Source organism: Salvia splendens, chromosome 7, assembly GCF_004379255.2.
Source record: "Salvia splendens isolate huo1 chromosome 7, SspV2, whole genome shotgun sequence".
Taxonomy (NCBI): domain Eukaryota; kingdom Viridiplantae; phylum Streptophyta; class Magnoliopsida; order Lamiales; family Lamiaceae; genus Salvia; species Salvia splendens.
The window spans coordinates 13,347,778-13,369,520 of NC_056038.1; the positions used below are offsets into that span (position 1 = coordinate 13,347,778).

Below are 21,743 nucleotides of genomic sequence, written 5' to 3' on the forward strand. Positions count from 1 at the left end.
CTAAAATACTCCTCCAACATATATCTTGTATTTCCAACACCAATACACTCTCTTTTCAACCCAAAGGCTCAAGTCCAACATTAAGTGTAAATTGTAACTTATAAGTTGTGACTTGTAGTCTCGTTGAAATAAACACTAAAATGAGAAGAAAAAAAAAATTTTACGAACCGCCGAACCGGCCTTTGAACCGGGACCGGAACCGCCGGGGACCTTGGCGGGCCGGTTCAGGTTCAAGGAAATCTTGAACGGTGAACCGGCGGTTATCGAACCGTGTGCGTGCGTGCGTCAGTCGTGTTTCTCTATCTTTGATGTTGGTTGCTAGCGAGTGGTTTCATATATGTCATCAATTCGCTTAACAAAGTTAAAGTTGCCATTTATTCTCCATAATTTTCTCAGTTACTCCATTTGGCATCTGATACTATATGTTATATTCTTTTCGGCTCCTTACAGGAGACGAATCATCATCAAGTGAGCCTATGATTTGTCACACAAAGAGGACATACCAACCAAGTAACATCAGGCACAAAAGGGTTCATGGATTCTTCGCTAGGTAGACACCCCTCTCCTCTTCAATACAAACACACACACTCTGTGACCAAGAGAGGCACCTCCCACATGTGGATTATGTCGTAAATATGCTTCAAGATGTTCATAAAATCTTTGTATTTATTTTTATTTATAATAATTCGAAGATCTCTTTCATATGTTTTTCTTTAATTTAAGAGATCTTCCCTTGTATTCTAAGGGTTCGTTTGTTTGGTCTGTTAGGCCTTGATAGGCCACACTATCTTACCACTATCATAGCTTTGTTTGGTATGATATACAACCTCAAATACCCGAGATATACCCACTGACCCGGTAGCAATTATGATAGCAACCTACCAAAACCATATTCTCCTACCCCGCCCTTACTCCCCGATAAAGAACTATGCCGTTCTTCTGGTTAGACGTCATTTTTCTCAAATGTCCAATACACCCCTCCCCTTGTTCCCTCCTCCTTCGAATTTAGCCCCAATTTCAATTTGATATATCACAAGGTCCTCAAATTGCCCACGACGACCGTCAATTTTCTTTCAATAACAACGCCGTCGACGAATTGAGGTGCACCCATTTACTGGAATTCCTATCTGAACGCGTATTACTTTGTTTTGAATTGAAATCCGTTCAAATTGTGCAGGCCGTTCAACTAATATGTCGATTAATCGGCATATAAGGTCGAATCTCGCTCGATTCTACATGGCTGTTGAAGACGACATACGTAAGGTACACACTGTGCGTATTTGGTTTAAATTAGTTCGATGCGTACCCAATTTTACCCAATTCGACGTGGGCGGATTTGGTTTAATGTGTACGAAGCTATTAATCTAGGATGCAGACGTTGATCTTGGTACATGGGTTGTATTGAATTTTAAATTATGCGGAGTGTCAATTGCTCTACAGGTCTTCATCTCAACCTTCTGACGGGTCGCTAATTTGATTTTATGAATTAGTTCAGGCAAATGGCCGAATGAATGCCCAATTCTTGGATGTTTGAACTCGTTTGAACTACAGTTTTTATAACTGATTGCTGGCTTGGATTATGTTTTTTGGATTGTATTTGATAATTCACATCCTATGGGTTGCTTGTGATTTAAAAATTTTGCTGTGCTTCATGAACATTGATGTGGGTTTGAATACTATACTACAAAGAATTAGTTGCTGCATATTTGTGTAGAATTGAATATGATCCGGGACATTTGAGAGGTTGATTATATTTGACTGACTGGTGGCAGCACCTCTGTGCATATGTATACTCACTCTTCTTAATGGGTTTGGTCCTTTTTTGTTGAAGCTGTGGTGTTGTACTGATATTGAACATGTTTAAGGATTTTATGTTAATTCAGACACCTTTCGTTTAGTTACAAATCTATGTTTTGCTTCATCAGGGTGAACGTAGGCGTCATGAATTGACAACCGTGTTGATTTTGTTGGAGGAAATACTTATGAATCATCAAATCAATATGTTACCCATATCTTTTATAATCACCCTCATTGGCCCAGATACTCGTAAGCGCAAACGATTATTGGTGAGATTTTTTGGGTACGCTTTATTGGTGAGATTTTTTTAACAAGTCCCTAAAATAGTGTGGGATTAAATGCACCCCACCTTCCATATTTTCGAAAAATTCATATGACGTGATTTTATTAAACTTCCGATTTTGTCTACAAAATGGATGCAATAATCACGGCCAATTCCCATATTTTCCTCACAATTTAGTAAGTTATTTTTAAAAAGTATCGTGGGAATACAAGTGTTTACAGATTAATAGTGATTATGCAAATGGATAAATCAGATTCACAAACGAATTGCAATTGTATTTGGGCTAAACACAAATGATATAACACCTTGCACATAAATGAACCAAGACTGGTCATGATTTGCTACAAAAGGCATATTTTTAAACACAGTTCAAATGCTTGGGAGCATAGCAATCCGAATCCCATTAAACATAACGTACACACAGTTTGAACAAGTTCAACAATATACTACAAAATATTAGAGTCGTGGCCGATCATATACAATCATCGGATGTAAATGCATCGCCAACTCAAGTAGTTATAGTCCTACAGATTACTTCCCTCAATCTTAATATAGTCTGAGGGTAAACATCCCAAAACAGAAGGTTCATTGAGTTCCACAAAAACCACAAACCTGGGAACAAGTGTCTGATGTTTCCAGCGCTTAAAGTATCTCATCTTCTTCCAAAATGTCGAAAACAAATGTTGCACGAGCAACTTCAGCCAGCCCTCGAAACATGTCCATGAGCTCCGGCTCCTTAACTAGCTTCTTAGAAACATAGAATTGTTGTTTAAGAGTTAAGCCGGGAATACCTTTCAGTTGGTCAAACACTTCAGACCTTTTCGTACTAAGATTGAATTCGTAGCCAATCCTAGCCGAAATCTCTTTAAGTCGTTCGTTTGTGTAGGTATGGATCTGGCTCATAAGATGAAGCACTCCATCCATCTTGTCATCTAATTTCCTTTTCTTCAGAACTTTCTTAGCCACATTCGCCCCGCCCCAGCCCCAGAACCTGCCCCTGACCCAGACCCACTAACTGTCCCTGCCCCTGAACCAGACCCACCACCTGCTCCAAACACATCCCCGGCACCAGCCAGAGCACCCCCCCTCAGTATAGGACTGGCTTTCATCTACCATCTCAGGGAGAACTCCATCCGAGAATGATTCGTCCTGAAATAGGTCCTGCAGCGTCATGTGGTGGGATGTTCCAGCATCGTCAGCCGGGTACTCTTTAGTACCGTAGATTCTTCCAACTGCATCACCGACGTCAACCTTCTTGGCACCATCAGCACGGTCCTTGCCGAATATCTCCTTCCAATCATCTATTAGAGACCATGATTTGTTCCTCATGTACTTAGCATTGCTATCTTTCTGTGGATATTATATGTAAACATACAATTGGTATTAGCAAAGGCAAGTATAGCAGTAATTGTTTCTAACAAACAGAATCATATAGCATTTACCAAATCCATATAAAGTTTGATATTGTTTCATACAAACATAAACAGAAGGATTTAGCAAATGCATATACAGTAGATACTGTTTCATACATAATCAACTCATCATACAAAATCAACTCTTCAAATGCAAATACATTAGATATTGTTTCATACACAAGGATATTGTTTCATACATATACAGAATCAAATACCACTTGCCAAATGCATATATAGTTGGATATTGTTTCATACAAACATAAACTAGGATTTAGCACATGCATATACATAAGATATTCAGGAGCCTTTCTTTTCAAAATCTTGGAGAGTTAAAATATCACATACCTTAACAAATTGAGCCCATTGTTCATCATCACACTCAATTTTGTATTTACAGTCCGAGTTGAACCCGATTCCACTATGGTTAAGCATCATCATGAGCGACCCGTAATTCTTCTTCCAAGCTGTTATCTTCGAGTAGATGTGGGGGTGAGGGAGGATATCGGTCTTGGGAAATTTAAGCATGATCGCCTCCCTGATACGTGTTAGATAACCTGCCCGGTAAACATTATCACCCCTCCAACCATTCGCTGCCAATTCCTTCATCGTAGCCAAGAGGATCTGTTCCTCGCGAACTGACCAAGTTCGCCGGGACCTGTCGGTTTCACATTCTTTGCGGTGCCAACGTCGTTGCTGCCTGCAACGAGATTGGGGGCCATTAACACTGGGTCGCTCACGGTTTTCCGAGTTCGTTATACACAACAAAAAACAATGTAAAAAATTATTACCCTCTAGTGGTGGGCTACCATCTTCTTCGGTACCTCCTAGCTGTTCAGAGGCCATTGAAAATCAAGCTTTGAATCGGTTCAGATCAAAAAGCTGCAGACAAGTATTTTGCAGTCAAATTACAGTAATCAATGCGATAGAACATGACACTTGATAGGGGCAAGATCAAACTCCCCATCCCACCCGTATGCAATCTGAGAAACGAGCTGACAATCACCTCTCGGTCGCAATGACAACGAACCCAGCCTACAATCTGAAACGGTTTCACATATGCCTAATAATCACGGCTAAAACAGAAATTGCCGCCCTATCCGAAGTGAAGGTTGATAGAAAGCATACCGGTGAATCTTAAAACGCAACACGTTATCGGAAGTTGATTCGGGGGAAGCAGTCCTCCGATATTGTGAAGCGGGAATGTGGCGCGAGTTCTTAAATTTTGGGGGCGGGTTTTTTATTTGGTATGTAAATGAATTAGGGTTGATGAGGACAAAGTTGGAAATAAGCAGTTTTATGAGGACAATTTTGTCCAATCAATATGCTATCAAAGGTTTGTGAAGGATGAATCAAAGCAAGTATAACTCTCTTGGCCCTATGAATCATACCAACCAAAACTCACATGAGATATGATAAAGCATAAACAGTCATGGTTTTGCTGATTGGAATAACACTATCTGACTCATCCCAATCAGACCACACAAACGCACCCTAAATATACAAGATTTTATACTTATTAACCATTTAATACTGTGTTTGGTGATCGACATTATGCCTGTGTAACTTGTCTAACTTATTACTTCAAACTTTTAGGCCATTCTTGGTATGAAGGAATGAAATGTGATTCCTACTTCTATTCTATTCATTTGCTTGGTATGATGGAATGAGGGAATGGAATGAAAATACAAAGAAATTGACATTTCATTCCCATCTTCATTCTGTTCCACCCTGATTCCATTCCATCATACCTCAGAGTGAAAACTAAGGAAAACAATAACCCCTCTTCCCTTCTTCGAAACTCAATCTCATTCACTACATACCTACATGCATGCTTTGTCACATAGATGACCTGCTCGTGTGACTTCCCCTCGAATCTCACACGAAATGGGCACCTTATGCAGAGATGACTCTCTGTGATAACTGCATGAATCATGTTCGACAGTAACCAAAGCTTGCTTCTAGACTGATACATTTTCCTTATCCTGAATAGGAAATCCACCAAGGGTGGCCGAAGAGTCATTTCCCGACGAGTTGCAAAGGGTCGGTATAGAATCACAGCATGATCAGAATTCTAGCAAGTTCTGGGTGATATGATCAAAAAAACGGAGGCATTTTGAGGGGAAAAATGGATTCGGGGCTGGCGATTTTGGTGCTCATTGATGCGTTACTGTTTAGGTTACTTATAAAATGTAATGGAGTTTCAGTTTTCCATGTACCGAATTTGATGTGTGTATGGGATGAACAAGAATTATATTAGTTTGATAGTACTGATTTTTATAAAGAAAATGTTGATTTAAGTTCTGAATGTAACATAGAGGTCAATTGCGAGAGAGAACGTAACATACATTGCCTGCATTGCCTTTTTGATGTAAAAAATGCTGTATAAATGCAACCGTCTGCTATGTCGAGTGCAGCCACTTGGGTGAAAGAAGCTGACACGTAGATACATGAAACATTTATATCTGACACATTTGTACTACATTCTACTTGTGGGCCCACAAATTGCTCAATAGTATTACTCATTTTGTGTTTACTTATGATAAGGTGAAATGAGAAGATTGACATACTGGCGGATCCAGAATCCGGAAACGGAGGGGCGACATATATAGTATTAGCTTGATTGATTGTGCGAACGTGGCTATTTTTTTCAGTGTTCGAGACGATGCCGAAGGCAAACGGAGAGGGCGGACATGATAATTTTATGTCCCGATAAGAGGAAATTAGTCGCATAGAGGGGGCGACTGCCCCTCCTGCCCGCCCTAGATTCGCCAGTCATTGACATCATTTTTTCGTAGTTCTATACTCAGCCGTCATATATCGTCTACCAAGGAAGTTTGTAAATTTACTCGTCTCACCCTATATTATACTACATGAAAAAAAAAACCAACTATAGAAATTGTAATTGGGCGAAATGAAAAAAGTCCGACTTAGTTTTTCTTACATAATCTAAAGTCAAATGATGTAGGTGTGGGTAGGTATGGTACACCTTATTGAAACCACCATATCATATACCTTATTGTAAATTCGGTATGTGAAAAAATCATACATTACCTTATCAAAATTTTCGATATACTGAACTTCAGTATACCTTATTTGCGAAATTCCATACTGATATCGTACCCATTTACGGTATATCGTACTTTTACGGTATACCTGACTTTCAACATCTATGAAAATAAATAATTTGAATTTTTAGAATATTATTTATATTTTATAATTTAAAAAATATTATATATATATATAGTATTCATAATTATATTTATATGTCGTAATAGATTTTATAATTTAAAAATATGGTATATACCGAATTTCGGTATGCATCGATATACAGTATATGAAAATTTATACCGTTATCTTACTAAAATCTTTCGGTAAGGTATCATACCGTACCGAAAATCACGATATACCGAAAATTCGGTATTTTTCCGTACAATAAGGCTGGTATTTAAGTATTTTGCCCGGCCTTACTTTTATGCAATAAATCACACATTCTTCCATTTATTGATTGATGTAATGTAAAATGCATCACTCTTTCCCACGCATTTGTTTTCCAAAGGGCAAATTGTCTTAAATATTGCTTAGTTAAAAATCAATTTTAAATTCTACCTTTCTCATTAAAATATGATTCTTCTTTACATATTTAAGGGAATTATCTATGTTCAAAAGTAGAGCGAAAAGGCATTTTTTGAAATCCTTTGGACTGATATTCTAATTAAATTGCACATATAGACATAGATCTTTGAAATAGAAATGAACATTAAAACTAAAAGGGACAGATATATTAATTTATGAACATTTATTGATGGAAAAACAGAAGTAAAAAGTTTATAGTTTTTATCTGTGACTGGGATCATACACACACCCCATTATGCATTCATAACCACAGAGCAGCATACATTCATGGCCAGAAAGAGAGAAAAGCAGCATCACCACCACCACAGCCCCATGCCGGTGCCGGTGTGGATGCAGCAGGCACGGGCGATTCAATCTCCGCCACGAGTGCATCAAGGTAGCGCAGGGGGCTTGGCGGCCTCGCCATGAAACTCGCATCGATCCCAGCAATCTCATCATAAAACGGCAGCTGAGGCTGAGGCTGTGGCTGAGATTGGAGATTGCAGGCCATGAAAAGTGAATCAAGATAGGGAAGAGAGAAATTAGGGGGCTGCATTTGGAAGGAATATTCCAAGGGATGGATTTGATTCATCAAGACTTGATCAGAATTATCTGCAGCAAGCACATTTTCATTTTGATTGTCACTGACGAATTTTTTCTTGATGCTCGAGTTCCAGAAATTCTTGACCTCATTGTCTGTTCTTCCCGGCAGATGCTTAGCAATCTGAGACCACCTGTCAACAAAATTTAGTTAACATACAAATGTGTTCGTGTTCACATCTATAACATAGTTAATTACTTGTTGCCTAGTAGTTTGTGAAGCTCAACAATGATTGTGGCTTCTTGTCTTGAGAAACTGCCTCTCTTGAGATCAGGCCTGAGGTAGTTGATCCACCTCAGTCTGCAGCTCTTTCCACATCTCCGCAACCCTTTTGATCAACAAAACAAATTTGAAATCATGTATGCATGCAAATTGAAAATGTAACGACATCAATTTTTGTGATACCAGAAAGTCGAGGGACGGAGCTCCAGCAGCCGTGGCCGAAGGTGGAAATGTAGTTGACGAGCTTCTCATCTTCCTCGGGAGACCACAAGCCCCTCTTCACTTTCTGTCTGTTGCAGCAAGTGTGGTGATGTCCCATTCTCTAATATGTGAATTGTGATTGAGGATATCATTACCATATCAATGGAGATTGCGCTATTTAATGTTAGTGAGAGAGAGAGAGATAGCAATACCGTGATGAGTGAGGGCCCTCTGATTTGCAGTGCAAAACCTGCTCCGACGATTCGAGAGGAGGAGACTTGTGTTTTATAGCAGCAAGATGGGGCCCACAACACAACTTTATTCCTATGCAAAAAAAAATTAATTTTATTGTTCCAATATCCTACTGATATACTCCTATGTTAAGAGTATCCACAGCAGAGAGCATAATGCTGTCCGTTCGTCCGTACCGCTGGTACGGCACCGCTGTCCACCGCTGACCGCCGCTGGTGCGGCGCTGCTCGATGCATCGAGCACGTCTGTGCCAGCGAGCTGCCGACGTGGCGCGTTCTGATTGGCCAACGACATTTCCGTTGGAAATTCAACTTTTAAAAAAAAATTAAAAATAATACCAAAAAATAAAAAAAAATATTTTCACAATCCCAAAAAAATGGCCGTTTTTTTTTACCATTTTTATGTATTTTTTTATCGCTAAAATCATCTATAAATACACACATTCACCATCCATTTTTCACATCAAATCATCTCTCATTCATCTCTCATTCATATTTTTTCATACAACTTATCTACACCTTCATCTCTCACTCAAACCCTCAAATGGATTTCACCCATCTCATTGCGGAAGCGGAGCGCGAAGAACAAGAATACTATGAACAACATCGTGCCGCCTATGAAGCCTATGTCGCAGCGAATACCCCCGCCCCTCCTCCTCAACCAACTAGATCAACTCGCCGCTACATCCATCATGACCGGGAGGGAGTCAACGAAAGGCTCGTTGCCGACTATGTTTCCGACCAGCCGCGGTTTTCGGAAGATTACTTTCGGCGCCGTTTTCGCATGTCAAAACGCTTGTTTATGCGTATTGTCAATACATTGTCCGCCCGTGCTGAATACCTTCAAACAAGTACAGACGCAGCCGGTCGACAAAGTCTCTCAGCGTTGCAGAAGTGTACGTGTGCCATCCGACAACTTGCTACTAGGTAAACGGCTGACCTCTTCGACGAGTATTTGCATGTCGGTGAGTCCACTGGAATCTTTTGCCTTAAAAATTTTTGCGAGGGCGTTCGTTCAGCTTTCGGGGATGAATTCCTTCGAGCACCCACCACCGATGATTGCCAACGGTTGCTTCGTCTTCACGAAACAATCCATGGTTTTCCCGGTATGCTTGGAAGCATTGACTGCATGCATTGGAGGTGGAAGAATTGTCCGACTGCTTAGAGGGGGCAACACTTAAGCGGCCACAAAGGCGGCGGCCCAACGCTTATCCTTGAAGCGGTCACCGACAGCTGCCTTTGGATTTGGCAAGCATATTTCGGTATTGCCGGATCCAACAACGACTTGAACGTGCTCTATTCTCCACCACTCTTCAATGATGTGTTGAATGGTGTAGCACCGGCGGTCGACTTCACAGTCAACGGAAATGCATACCACATGGGTTACTATCTCGCTGATGGTATCTACCCAAGGTGGTCGACTTTCGTGAAGACGCTCAGCAACCCGCAAGACCCGAGACGGGTTCTTTTTGCGCAGCGTCAAGAGTCTGCTCGGAAAAACGTCGAAAGAGCTTTTGGGGTCCTTAAAGCCCGATTCAATATTGTGAAGGCCCCGTCTCGGCTGTGGTACGTGAAAAATATCACCGACATCATGTACACGTGTATTATCTTGCACAACATGATTATAGCCGACGAAGGACCGAGGGCGGATAGCTTTTACGACGAGGATGAAGCCGGAAGTTCAACCGCGAGGTCTCCCCCACGCCGAGGTGTGCATACGACGGTGGGTGAGAGGATCGAAACAAGGCACACAATGTGCGATACCCGAACTCACGTTGAGCTACAAGAAGACCTAATCAAACCCATTCGGGCGAAATTCGGCCACGAGTAGTGGGTTTTTTAATTTTATGAATCTAATTATGTAATTTTTAATTTCTAGGATTTTAATTATGTACTTTTTAAATTTTAGGATTTTAATTATGTAATTTTTAATTTTTTTGTAATTTGTAATATTATTTCGGTTATTTTTAATAAATTTTAATATTGTGGAAATTTTTTTATTTAAATTGAATGATAGAATGGTGGGATCCTTGAGCTTGTCCTTGCGGAAGAGCACGAATGTGGGTGTTGTGCTCTTGCCTAAGAGCAGGGAGTAATAGTGGGTCCGGGCCCACATCCGTGCTCGTTGGCAAGAGCACGGATGTGGATGCTCTTATAATCCTGTCATTAGGAGTTTCATTTTTCCACTTCGATCCATCCCCGACTAGGAATCATAGTTCACTTTTACTATAAATGGTAATATATGCTCTACACTTAATTACTTCCTCCATCCCTTTGTAGCTGGGTCATATTCCTTTTTGAGTTGTCTCATTATAGCGGGCTCATTTCCTTTTCTGGCCAAAAGTACTTTACACTATCTTACTTTACACTCTGTTCATCTCTCTATCTTTTTGTTCCTACTTTATTCTCCTTTTTACTTAACTCATTTAAAACAATTTTCTTAAATCTACGTGCTGGAAAAAAATACATCTACTACAGAGGGACGGAGGGAGTACTATACTTATAAATTAAGTATGGTACTATATAAAAATGACTCGAATTCCACAATTTGCCACCAACTTTATTTAACATTTTTTAAAACATGCACCATAGAGAAATGAGAAGACGCCTAATGGGGACAGGAGGGAGTACAAAATTAATTTAATTAAGGGATATTAGTAACTAATATAAAAAAAATTAAAAATTAAATTTCATTATAATATCGTAAATTTAAAAAGTTGTTAAAATTTTCTCATCAGTTATAAATTCCAGCTATCATAAACTGTGTTGCTCTTCATTATACACTAGGTGACAAGCTAGGGGATTGGCATTGATTTAATTAAGAGTGTATGGGCCTTAAAAGGGAATCCCCTTTTGTGGTATATATGATTCTTCCAAGACTTTTTTTGAGTTATGATAGTACTCATCTACTAATTTCAGTGGAAAAATATTAAGTACTTACATTATAATTTATGTGATACTCACATAATTTATATTGCAGTCGTCATCGTCGATATTAATTAGCACAACTGCACAAGTTCTTGTGCATCACAATATTTAGGATTTAGTGTTATGTTTTGTTAGAATCATGATGTCAAAATATGGTAGAAAATTAATGCTCCCTCCATTAATTAAATATTGTCCATATTTGATTTAATGCAGATTTTAAGAAATTTGAAATATTTGATTTAATGCAGATTTTAAGAAATTTGAAAAAAAGATAATGAAAAATGTTAGTGAAATGTGAGTCATATTTTTACATCGTATTAATTTTATAATAGAATATGAGTGTAATGAGTTAATGGAAAGTGAAATCCACTTATCAAAAGCGAAAAAAAGCAAATATAAATTTTATTTTGTGAACGGAGTGAAATGTTAAATGTGAACAATATTTGATAGACGGATGAATTAAGTACATAGTTCAAAATCCTCGTTTTCACTTTATAGACTTTAGGTTTCCCCTATATGACGTCAAATATTTTGTAACACTGTACTCTAACTTCAATAGGACTTTAAAGAAGGCAAACTCTAAATCAAAATACGAAATAAATTTGTAACTGCACTTGCCTAGATATGTCAAAATGAAAAACAGAAAAATATACAGAGAGACATTTTCGAATTATATGTAATGTTAAATTATGTGCATTTTTTATTTTCAAATGATCCATTATTCTAAGCCATAAACATGTAGTACTATATACTTTTAAAATATATTTTATGCATCCAACTTTTAATTAGTGCTTATTTTATATGTTGTTCTCAGATGGAGTATTTTATTAGGATGTAATGATTGTCTTTCATCTTATATATACTCAGCATGTGCTCATAAAACAAATGTCCTAAAACATAACAATAAATAACATATGTCAACGTTGTAACAAAATCAAGAATTTTAAAATAAAAATACTTCATTCAATCTTATAAAATAGAGTATTTATTATTTTGAGCCCATCCCATAAAAAATTATATTTCTATTTTTTTTAACATTTTCCTCTCTTACAAGGTGAGCGATGAGCTTCATTCTCTACTATCAATAGTCTAATTATTTTTTCTATCTATATCTCTTCTACTTTATTAATTATGAATAGTCTAATTATTTTTTCTTCTATATCTCTTCTAATTTATTATTTGTGTATTAAAACCCGTGACATTCTAAGATTAGCTATTTTTGTGATTAGTTATTTTTGTGAGAGGGATGAAATATATTTTTATATTTTATAAAAAAGTTAATAATTATTCTAGATATTAGTATTACTTATTATTGCATCTCCCATGAATCATTTGTTTCCTCCTAAAAATAGAAAAGTTGGTACAATAATAAAAGAAACATGTAAAATTGATTTAAATAAATATTGCAATAGTCGCACTCATAACTTCAAGTCTCTCTCTCTCGTGAAAGAAACAGTTAGCCAAGTTCGTCATCATCAGCCAAAACAATAAATGCAAGAGATCACAATGCAATATGGACAATGGTAATATGGAAAAGTCTACTTTCTTTCAACCCAGTTGATACTTTTGATGATAAGTTCAATACATATAAGTATGTGTATGTGGAGTTGAAAAACTCGATCACTATATTTCCATATTTCATTTGAGAGTTGTGTATCTCAGTCTCTCATTTTTTGTTAAATTGATTAAATCAGCTAAAGTTAAACTTGAGAATATGTATAGATTTGATAAAATGTAAGTCGAGTCAAAACTAAATTAACTAGTAATGACAAGGTTAAATAAAATTATCCACACCTCGAATTCAATTAAAGTAATAAAGTTCACCAAAATTCGACCCAAATAATCAAAGTTGACCAACAAATATATGAAAACTAGACTAAAGGCCCATTTTGGTCCTTGACATATTGCGATTTTTTTATTTTGGTCCAAAATATTATCTTTTGAATTATTCAGTCCCTAACTAATAAAAAAGGGTCACATTTGGTCCATTTTGGACGGTTCCGTCAAAAATTTGACGGAAACCCTAAACCCAAACCTCCCTCACCACCTCCGCCACGACGTCCACCTTCCATCATCCCTCAGCCTCACCCACCGTCGTCACCATCTCATCCCTCAGCTTAACCTCACTCCTTACATCATCTCCCTCACCACCTCCGCCACGGCATCCACCTTACTCGCCTCGCTCAACTCAGCAATCAATCCCCCGTAGACGTCTTCCGGTGTTGCCGCAACCACGATTTAAGAGGAGGAGGTGGAACTGCGGCGGGGGGAGGCAGCCGTAGCGGAGGGTGTACCTGGACAACGGCGAGGGCGAGGGGGAGGTGGTCGATGGAGGGGTCGAGGGTGAGGGAGAGAGAGAGGAGGCGAGACGACGAATTGACCGATTTTCGAAAGAGTCAGAAATAGGTAATTGCAGGTGCCGCAACCGGGGGTGTATCCGATCGATTTCATCTCTGGCAAAATTAGCGACGACGACGCCTTCCGGTGTTGCCGCAGCCACGATTTGAGAGGAGGAGGTGGAACTGCGGAGGGGGTAGGCAACCGTATCGGAGGGTGGTGGTCGATGGAGGGGTCGAGAGTGAGGGAGAGGGAGAGGAGGCGAGACGACGACTTGACGATGAGCAGCAGCGGTAGAACATCGGGAGTCGGAAGCCGGCATGCTTCCGTCAAATTTTTGAATTTTCGTCAAATTTTTTATGGAACCGTCCAAAATGGACCAAATGTGACCCGTTTTTATTTATTAGGGACCGAATAATTCAAAAGATATTGTTTTGGACCAAAATCAAAAAATCGCAATATGTTAAGGACCAAAATGAGCCTTTAGTCTAAAAACTACTAACAATATAAGTCAAATTGACCAACTATATTAGGTCACCCGCAACGCGTCACGCGGGTGGCCCGTATTCCATCACTAAGGGACGAGACGGCGGCGTGATGCGTTGTAGGGCCCCGTCTCGTCCCCAGCCCGCTCCACATTCCGTCTCGTCGTGACGAATGGCGAGACGTCTCGCCACTCGCCGAGGCGACGTGGCGCGCTCCGGCGCCATGCGTGATGCCCACTCGCTGGCGCGCGAGTGGGCATCGTCACGCTTATGCAATAAATCTTTTTTTAAAATCGAATTAAAAAAATAAAAATAAAAAATGAAAATGGTAATATTACCATTATATTATCGTTTTTCCTTTTTTTAAATTTTTTTACTCTATAATACTCCTAATTCATCCTCATTTCACACACAAATACACATCTATTCTTCCCAAATCATCTCCATTTCCTCTCCAATTTTCATAACAAAATGTCCGGCGATGGAAACTCAGGAGGTGGCGGCTCCGGTGGGTTCGACATCAACGCGTTCTGCGACTGGGGGGCATGTACAATGTCCTTGGTGATGGATCCGGTTCGTCGACGCTTGGGGGTACCAACCACCCCATTTTGATGTGGATGCATACGCCTGTCCCTCCGCCCCGAGGTATTCGCAGGGATTATCCCAGATTCAGGAGAATTATTCCGTTGAACCCACTCCGGAAGAAAGCCGAGGCGGAGGAGGAAGCCAAGGCGGTGGAAGCTCCAGGGCGGAGGCGGAGGCGGACGAGGAGGAGGAGGATCTAGGACGACATCCGTACAGCCCCAAAGAAATGCTGCCTGTGTACAACGCTTGGATCAACGTCTCGTACTATCCCATCGTCGGGAATCAACTACCCCGAAAGTGCTTCTGGGAAAAGGTCACCGAGGCCTACCACGAGATTAAGCCGAAGGGGTCCCGCCGCCGCGCTCACTTGGACCGAGTCGACAGAGAGGTCAAAAAATTCTGCGCCATCTACAAGAGTGAAGCGGCTCATCACCAAAGCGGAGCCATGAAACTTTGCGAATCTACTACGACGACACCGCAAAACAATTCAAATATGTCGATGTTTGGGAGGTCGTCAAAGACTAGGATAGGTGGGCCGGCGGTGTCCGGTCCAGCTCGGGCTCGACCTCGAAACGCACGAAGCACACGGCGGGTGGCCAATGCTCGTCTAGTGAGGGCGGTTCGGGCAGCGCCGCACAAGAGTTTGTCTCACAGGAGGTTGAGGGCACGACAGACGATGTCGGGGGGTCCTCCCGTGGGCGTCGTCGGTAGCAAGGGAGAAATGCGGCGAAGGGGGCTAGAGGGAGGAGGGGTCGAGCCGAATCAAGCCGGGCGGGCTCGGGCTCAGGGGCACCCTCGAACTCCCTAATGTCCATGTACATGACCGCCACAAAGGCGGACACTTCCCGCATGACGCCTCCCCAAAACCAACCTACCTCCTTGCCGGAATTGAGTGGGAATTGAGTTTATGGCAAGACAACTTGGTATTCCGCCTCCAGGTGGCTTCAGTGCACCTCCACCGTCTTCGGAGGATGATTCGCCGGCGGAGTAGTTTTTTTTTATTTTCTATAAAATTGTATTTTAAATTATGTAATTTTTATTTTTTTAGGATTTTAATTATGTGTTTTTTTTACTTTTTGAATTCTAAGTTGTATTTTTATTTTATGTTGTAATTTTTTTTATTTTTAATGAAGTGTGTTTTTATTAATTGAATTTGTTGGAAATAAAAATAAAAAATGAAATTAAATGAATAGTAATTTAAGGGACGGTTAAGGGACGGATAAGAGATGGAGGGTTGCAGGTTCCGTCCCTTAGTTAAGAGATGCAGTAAAAAAGTACAGTGAGACCCATGAATAGTAATTTAAAGGACGGTTAAGAGACGGATAAGTGACAGCGTTACGGATGGCCTTATGGACATGGGATATTGGCTATTGCTACACGCTACATATAGTCCACAATAATATTTCTTTACCCTTACTCGTAAATTATGATCGGATTGATTGATTTCACAAATTATATACAAATCAAAGTCTGCTTTGTCTTTAAATCTCCCCTTAACTTAAGGATAGTAATAAATTAATAAATTAGAATATGATTTTTATTTCATTTATAAATTTGTTGGTCATAATTTATGAGACGTAAAATAAATTTAAAAAAAAATACTAAAATTAACTAATAAGTACAATGCATTATATATGTACAATGTATTTATACAATTATATATATAGAGAGAGAGGTGTTATTGTAGAAACTACTACTAATTGGCGAAAACACTAAATTGTAAAGTCAATGCATTTGTGATTCACATGGAATACGTATTATTGAATCATTGTAAATATTTATGATCCAGTGGCTAAAATAGTTCACAATTCTCTCTTTTTAATACAAAAAACAATCTTTTATTTTGAAATAGTCCTAGCATTATCACATCGTAAGCACCATATTATCACACAAGCATACACATTAAATTTAAAATACATTATGGTTAAATTAACAAATCGACAAGTAGAAAAAGAATACCGTGTAATATCAACATTTTGGTAATAAAATATTTTCCTCTAATAAAGCATACGTCATCACAGTTCACAAATAACATTTCATAAACATAACCAAAGAAGAAGCAATATGATAAAGTGCTTCAGCTTTTTGTATTGAAAATCTCTTATTTCTTTAGTTTATTTGAAGAATTATTTACATCGCATGGTTTATCATTTATTATAATACTTATTATTATTAATTAAATTCATACTAGAAAATAATAGTAATAAATAAACAAACAAGTCTTTGTTCTAAAGATGTAAACAGGTTGGTAGACCTCTGGTCACATGGGCTTGACTTTTCCAATATTTATATATATATATATAGAAAAGATCTGCTGCATAACAATTATGAGCGTATGTGAGCGACTAATAATCCCAATTAAAGATGTTTGTGAATAGAATGCCAATTATCCTTAATTTTAGATGCTTGTTAACCGAAAATAAATTATGGTACATTATTTTCCAAGTCATCAATATTATTAAAAAAAAATTTATCTTTTCTTTTTCGATTTTCTGCTTCTTGTTCTTATTGTACAAAAGCTTTTCTACCACAACGTCAATACTTCTTATTAATTTTCTCTATCTTCGCCTAAATTGCACTATTTCATTGTTAGTTTATGAAAAAAGTAAAATAGCATTCTTTTTTATTACTCTATACTTTTGATGATAAAATAGTGTAAAAGAAAAAAAAAATGAGAATTTTATGATAAAGCAAGATTCTTAATTGGTAAAATTAAAAGCATAGATTTAATCAAGAGACAACTAAAATGCGAAAAACCAAATTATTACATACTACTACTATGTAAAAAAAGTGAATCAAGCATAATGATATAAACAAAGTAGAAAAAAAAAAGTAAATTGTATAAGCATTTCCAAGCATATATGAACAAAGGCTAAAAAAACTAACCTCAAACAAGCATATATGAAAATTATAATAAAAACCTAGGGAAACACATGTATTATGAATTTATGATGTATATATACTATAAGAAAGGATACGAAAAGTAAATAAAGGAAAAGGAAAGATAAAAAAGAAAATAAATGATATTGATGAAACGGAAATAAATGACTATAATTGTTGGTTTGTTAACAAACATCTAAAATTATGGAAATTAGCCTATGTGGGATTAGTCGCTCACTCAGGCTCACATGTTATGTAGCATATCTTTTCTATATATATATATATATATATATATATATACATTGATAATGAGTCCTCTTTTAATGCTTATAACACCATAATCCAAAATTAAGACTAAATTTACACCCTTAGATTTTGAAATAAGTGGATGAGATTAAAACTCACAAATTTCAATAAATAGTAGACAAAATATCAACAAAAGGGTAATATCGTCATTATGTTATCATATGATAATTTTCGTGAATGTTTTTTAATATCAACATAGTATATTACAAATATCAACAATATTACATGAGAATATCAACACAAGTACAAGAAAATATCAACACATTTTTATTGATATTTTACCAACATTATATTGAGATTTTGCATACACTATATTGAGATTTTTTTGGCATTTGTTGATAAAATCTGTTTATCAACATGTACGAAAATTGAAATATAATTGATCAAATTTCATCACCCGAACATCGTCGGAACATATGCAATTGACATCTCGTTAGAATCCTTATAAAATTATCTTTAATTTGATATATTTTTTGCGAAAAAATAATTTAAATCGAGAGAGTTACGTAAATATAAAGTTTTAAGATGATTTTGATGAGAGAGAATTAACATTAATACCCTTTAAGTTTATTTAATAATTTTTTTAATTCAAAATATAATCCATGTGGCATTATTTCAACCACTAGATCTCCTAATCTAATGGCTAAGATTTGGTCTTAATTTGTGATTGCTAATTTGTTAGCAATTGATCACTCCCCCATTGATGATTTATCATGAACGATTATCGGTATGAATATGTTATTCGTATCTTGGATAGCTGATTATATTAGAGGAATTATACTTGTTGTGCAAATCAAGTTCTAGACTTCGGTGATTGTTTATTTCTAAATCTTTACAATTAAGCATACGGTGTTAGTTATACGATACTTTAACTTGTCAAATGTGAGACAAGTAAATGATAGATACAATTAATAAGGAACGTTCCAAAATGAAAAAATAGGACACATAGGTTCGAAGGTGTAAATGATATAGACTAAATTTTATGAACGTAAAAATTGTAAATAAATATATATCGGTTATATGATATATTAATGTATAGAGGTGTAATCAAATACAAATTACATATATCCTATAGACTCCTAACTATAATATGGAACTATTAGATGTTAGAATTTGATGTCAACAAATGACAAATTACGTCAACAATAATGTCAACTTAATTCCAACCGATTGACGTTGCGTTGACATTTTTATTGACGTTATTTGTCGTCTGTTGACATCGAATCACTACGTCTAATAGTCGAGATTATAGTTTGAAGTTTTTATAGGATATATATAGTTGGATTATAATAGGACGTTTAGATGGTAACCTCGTAGTATATACTCCCCCCGTCACACAAGAATATGCACTCTTTCCTTTTTAGTCCGTCCCACAAGAATATACACTTTCTAATTTTGGAAAGTCTTTTCTCTCTAATGAGGTAGGACCCATTCACTACTAATAATAATTTAATTACTTTAGTCTCTCTATCTCTCTCTTACTTGACCAATTTTACATTAAAACTCATGTTGAACCCAAAGTGCATATTCTTTGGGGACGGGGAGAGTATATGCATAATGCATAATGGTAACTACATAATATATACTCTCCCGGTCCCACAAAAATATGCACTCTTTCCTTTTCAGTTCGTCCCATAAAAAATGCACTTTCTAAATTTGGAAAGTCTTTTCTTTCTAATGTGGTGAGACTAATTCTCCACTAACAATACTTTAATTACTTTTTCTTTCTAATTCTATATTACTTTACCAATTGTGTATTAAAACTCGTGCACAACAAAAATGCATATTCTTGTGAGACGAGGGGAGTATGTACATATCATATTCCTAGAATGTGATTAGTTGCTAACTATTTGCTAATTGTTAACTGCTAACTATGTCAATAGTCTATGTTATAGATGTCAATACAAAGGTATTTGTATGCCAACAAATTTTAGCTAACATACAAATACCTTCATGTTAACATCTATAACATAGGCTATTGACCTAATTAGCTGTTATCAATTTAAGATAGTTAACAAGTTAGACACTCACATTTCCTATAATCGCATACATGCATGAGACGATTACTAAGATAACTTGTGTTATTTTTGTTGGTTTCTGGATTACAAGAGATAACAGAACCGGGCGTAATACAACCCAAAAGAAAGGAAAAGGAGGAACTGAACTTAAAAATTACAACGTAGAATCGAAACTACTAAACCAGTATGATTAGCCGAGTCGAGGAGGCCTCTTCCCGCAAGACGAGATACGCCCCGGTAGTGCTCTTCGGTTTGGCGTGTCGTCCCCAAAGGTAAAACGGCTACGTCTCTATTGATGCAGCACCGCAATCAGTAGAGCTCCGACGAACGGGATGGAGAAGATGGCAGAGCTTCGACAGAAAGACAATGCAGAAAGAGGGAGAGAGCTTATGCAGAGAATGCTTGTATATGTGTCCTAATGCAGTGGTATGGCTAGCCTATTTATAGGCCAAGCCACCATGCAGGGTCAACCAGCCATTGAAGGCTCATCATGGCAATTCGTAACCGACGTCGGTTACAGGCGTGTGGCTGGAGTGTGCCACCCGTGTGTGGAGCGTGTGGATTTCTCACGTGGCAGCCGTGACTGTGCCTCGCTTGACGACGTGTCAAGCCACTTGGATTGCTGACTCGGCGGTGGTCCAAAAAGAATAGTTTGGGCCAAGCCCCAAGCCCAAAGACCACTCAAAGACCAAGATCCAAGATCCAAGTCCAAGTCCAAGTCCAAGTCCAAGATCAAGATCAAGATCAAGATCAAGATCGGGATCGGGATCGGGATCGGGCCCGGGCCCGGGCCGTGGCCCGCGGCCCGCGACCGCGAGCACAGGCACGGGCACGGGCTCGGGCTCGGGCTCGGGCAGGCGGCGGCGGCGGCGCGCGCGTGTGCGCGCGTGTGGGCTCTTTCACCCATCTTGGTCCACTATAATTATTAAGTAACATAAAGTCACTTAATTTATACACATTAAAAGATGTGTTAATCCTCCAATGTGGGATAATTAACACTAGTTAATTATTCCCTAAGCTCCAACTCCAAGCTTTAATTAAAAGCTAATTATGCCCAACTTTAATCCACTATTTCTCACTCACCGGAAATCGGATTTGAGAAAGTGAATATACTACATTTATCTACGTAAAATGTAGATCGACGCTATGTCATTTAATTTCACAAAATTAAATGTCTCGTCACATTTATTATTTGGTCAAAATCCATTGACCGGGCATATTTAATATCATGATTTCTACAATCCCCCACATGAGTGGAAATAGCCGAATGCATATGCATGCAGACACAAGCTCAACCCTCGAGAGGTATATAAGCATAAGGATAGTAGTTGTTGACTTTGAACCCTCCATAGTCGACACCATCGGATACACATGCGGCTTAGTAGCGCGATGCTTTGAACTAATCCCCTCACGGCGTGCACCGAGACAATGGTGTTAACGCTTAAACACCTCAACCTCATCCGTTCTCACGTTTTGTGTCCATTGCGGTCTTGGACACCACTTTGGATTCATAAGTGTGTTTTATGAAGCGACCACACTTCACACTTACATAGGTGATTCTTAGTCAAGTACCTTGCCATACTTGGTCTCTTTGAGAACTCCATCTCTTTGAGATTCTTAAGAACCATTAGAAGTCATAGACTTGGCCTTTACCACTAGGCAAGTTCTCCAACACTCTATTGCTCTCTAGGGAATAGATATAGTTGAGTGTTTCTCATGAACTCTCATAGCTTAGTTGTCCCTTTGAACCAAGTTCTTGGGATCTCCAGTCATCATGGTTGGGTTACCGCTATGATAATTCTTTAGTTTGTGGATTTCAAAC

At 38.2% G+C, this 21,743-nt stretch overlaps 2 protein-coding genes across 5 annotated transcripts; both read right to left on the minus strand.

Annotated features, from left to right (window-relative positions):
• Window positions 1–2,397: 2,397 nt before the first annotated feature.
• Window positions 2,398–4,701, minus strand: LOC121741312. 4 transcript variants are annotated; one of them, XM_042134033.1, is made up of 5 exons: window positions 4,621–4,701; window positions 4,465–4,527; window positions 4,284–4,374; window positions 3,841–4,192; window positions 2,398–3,430 (listed from the first exon to the last, which is right to left on the minus strand). In XM_042134033.1, exons 4-5 carry the CDS (start codon window positions 4,099–4,101, stop codon window positions 3,092–3,094), a joined length of 600 nt encoding a protein of 199 aa, XP_041989967.1. In that variant the 5' UTR covers window positions 4,102–4,192; window positions 4,284–4,374; window positions 4,465–4,527; window positions 4,621–4,701; the 3' UTR covers window positions 2,398–3,091. The 4 variants fall into 4 exon arrangements, with proteins under 4 accessions (XP_041989967.1, XP_041989968.1, XP_041989969.1 ...); XM_042134034.1 differs by having other exon boundaries at window positions 4,465–4,534; window positions 4,621–4,697; XM_042134035.1 differs by having other exon boundaries at window positions 4,499–4,534; window positions 4,621–4,688.
• Window positions 4,702–7,274: 2,573 nt separating this feature from the next.
• On the minus strand, window positions 7,275–8,375 carry LOC121741047 (transcription factor MYB26-like). Its single transcript, XM_042133731.1, has 4 exons — window positions 8,344–8,375; window positions 8,114–8,252; window positions 7,907–8,036; window positions 7,275–7,841 (listed from the first exon to the last, which is right to left on the minus strand). Exons 2-4 carry the CDS (start codon window positions 8,247–8,249, stop codon window positions 7,394–7,396), a joined length of 714 nt encoding a protein of 237 aa, XP_041989665.1. The 5' UTR covers window positions 8,250–8,252; window positions 8,344–8,375; the 3' UTR covers window positions 7,275–7,393.
• Window positions 8,376–21,743: the final 13,368 nt, after the last annotated feature.

Coding starts and splice junctions, on each gene's coding strand:
- LOC121741312 (XM_042134033.1), bottom strand. CDS start 4,101: ATGAAGGAATTGGCAGCGAATGGTTGGAGGGGTGATAATGTTTACCGG. Junction 3,431..3,840: donor AATGGGCTCAATTTGTTAAG/GTATGTGATATT, acceptor TAATATCCACAG/AAAGATAGCAATGCTAAGTA.
- LOC121741047 (XM_042133731.1), bottom strand. CDS start 8,249: ATGGGACATCACCACACTTGCTGCAACAGACAGAAAGTGAAGAGGGGC. Junction 8,037..8,113: donor CTCCGTCCCTCGACTTTCTG/GTATCACAAAAA, acceptor GTTGATCAAAAG/GGTTGCGGAGATGTGGAAAG. Junction 7,842..7,906: donor CACAAACTACTAGGCAACAA/GTAATTAACTAT, acceptor TTTTGTTGACAG/GTGGTCTCAGATTGCTAAGC.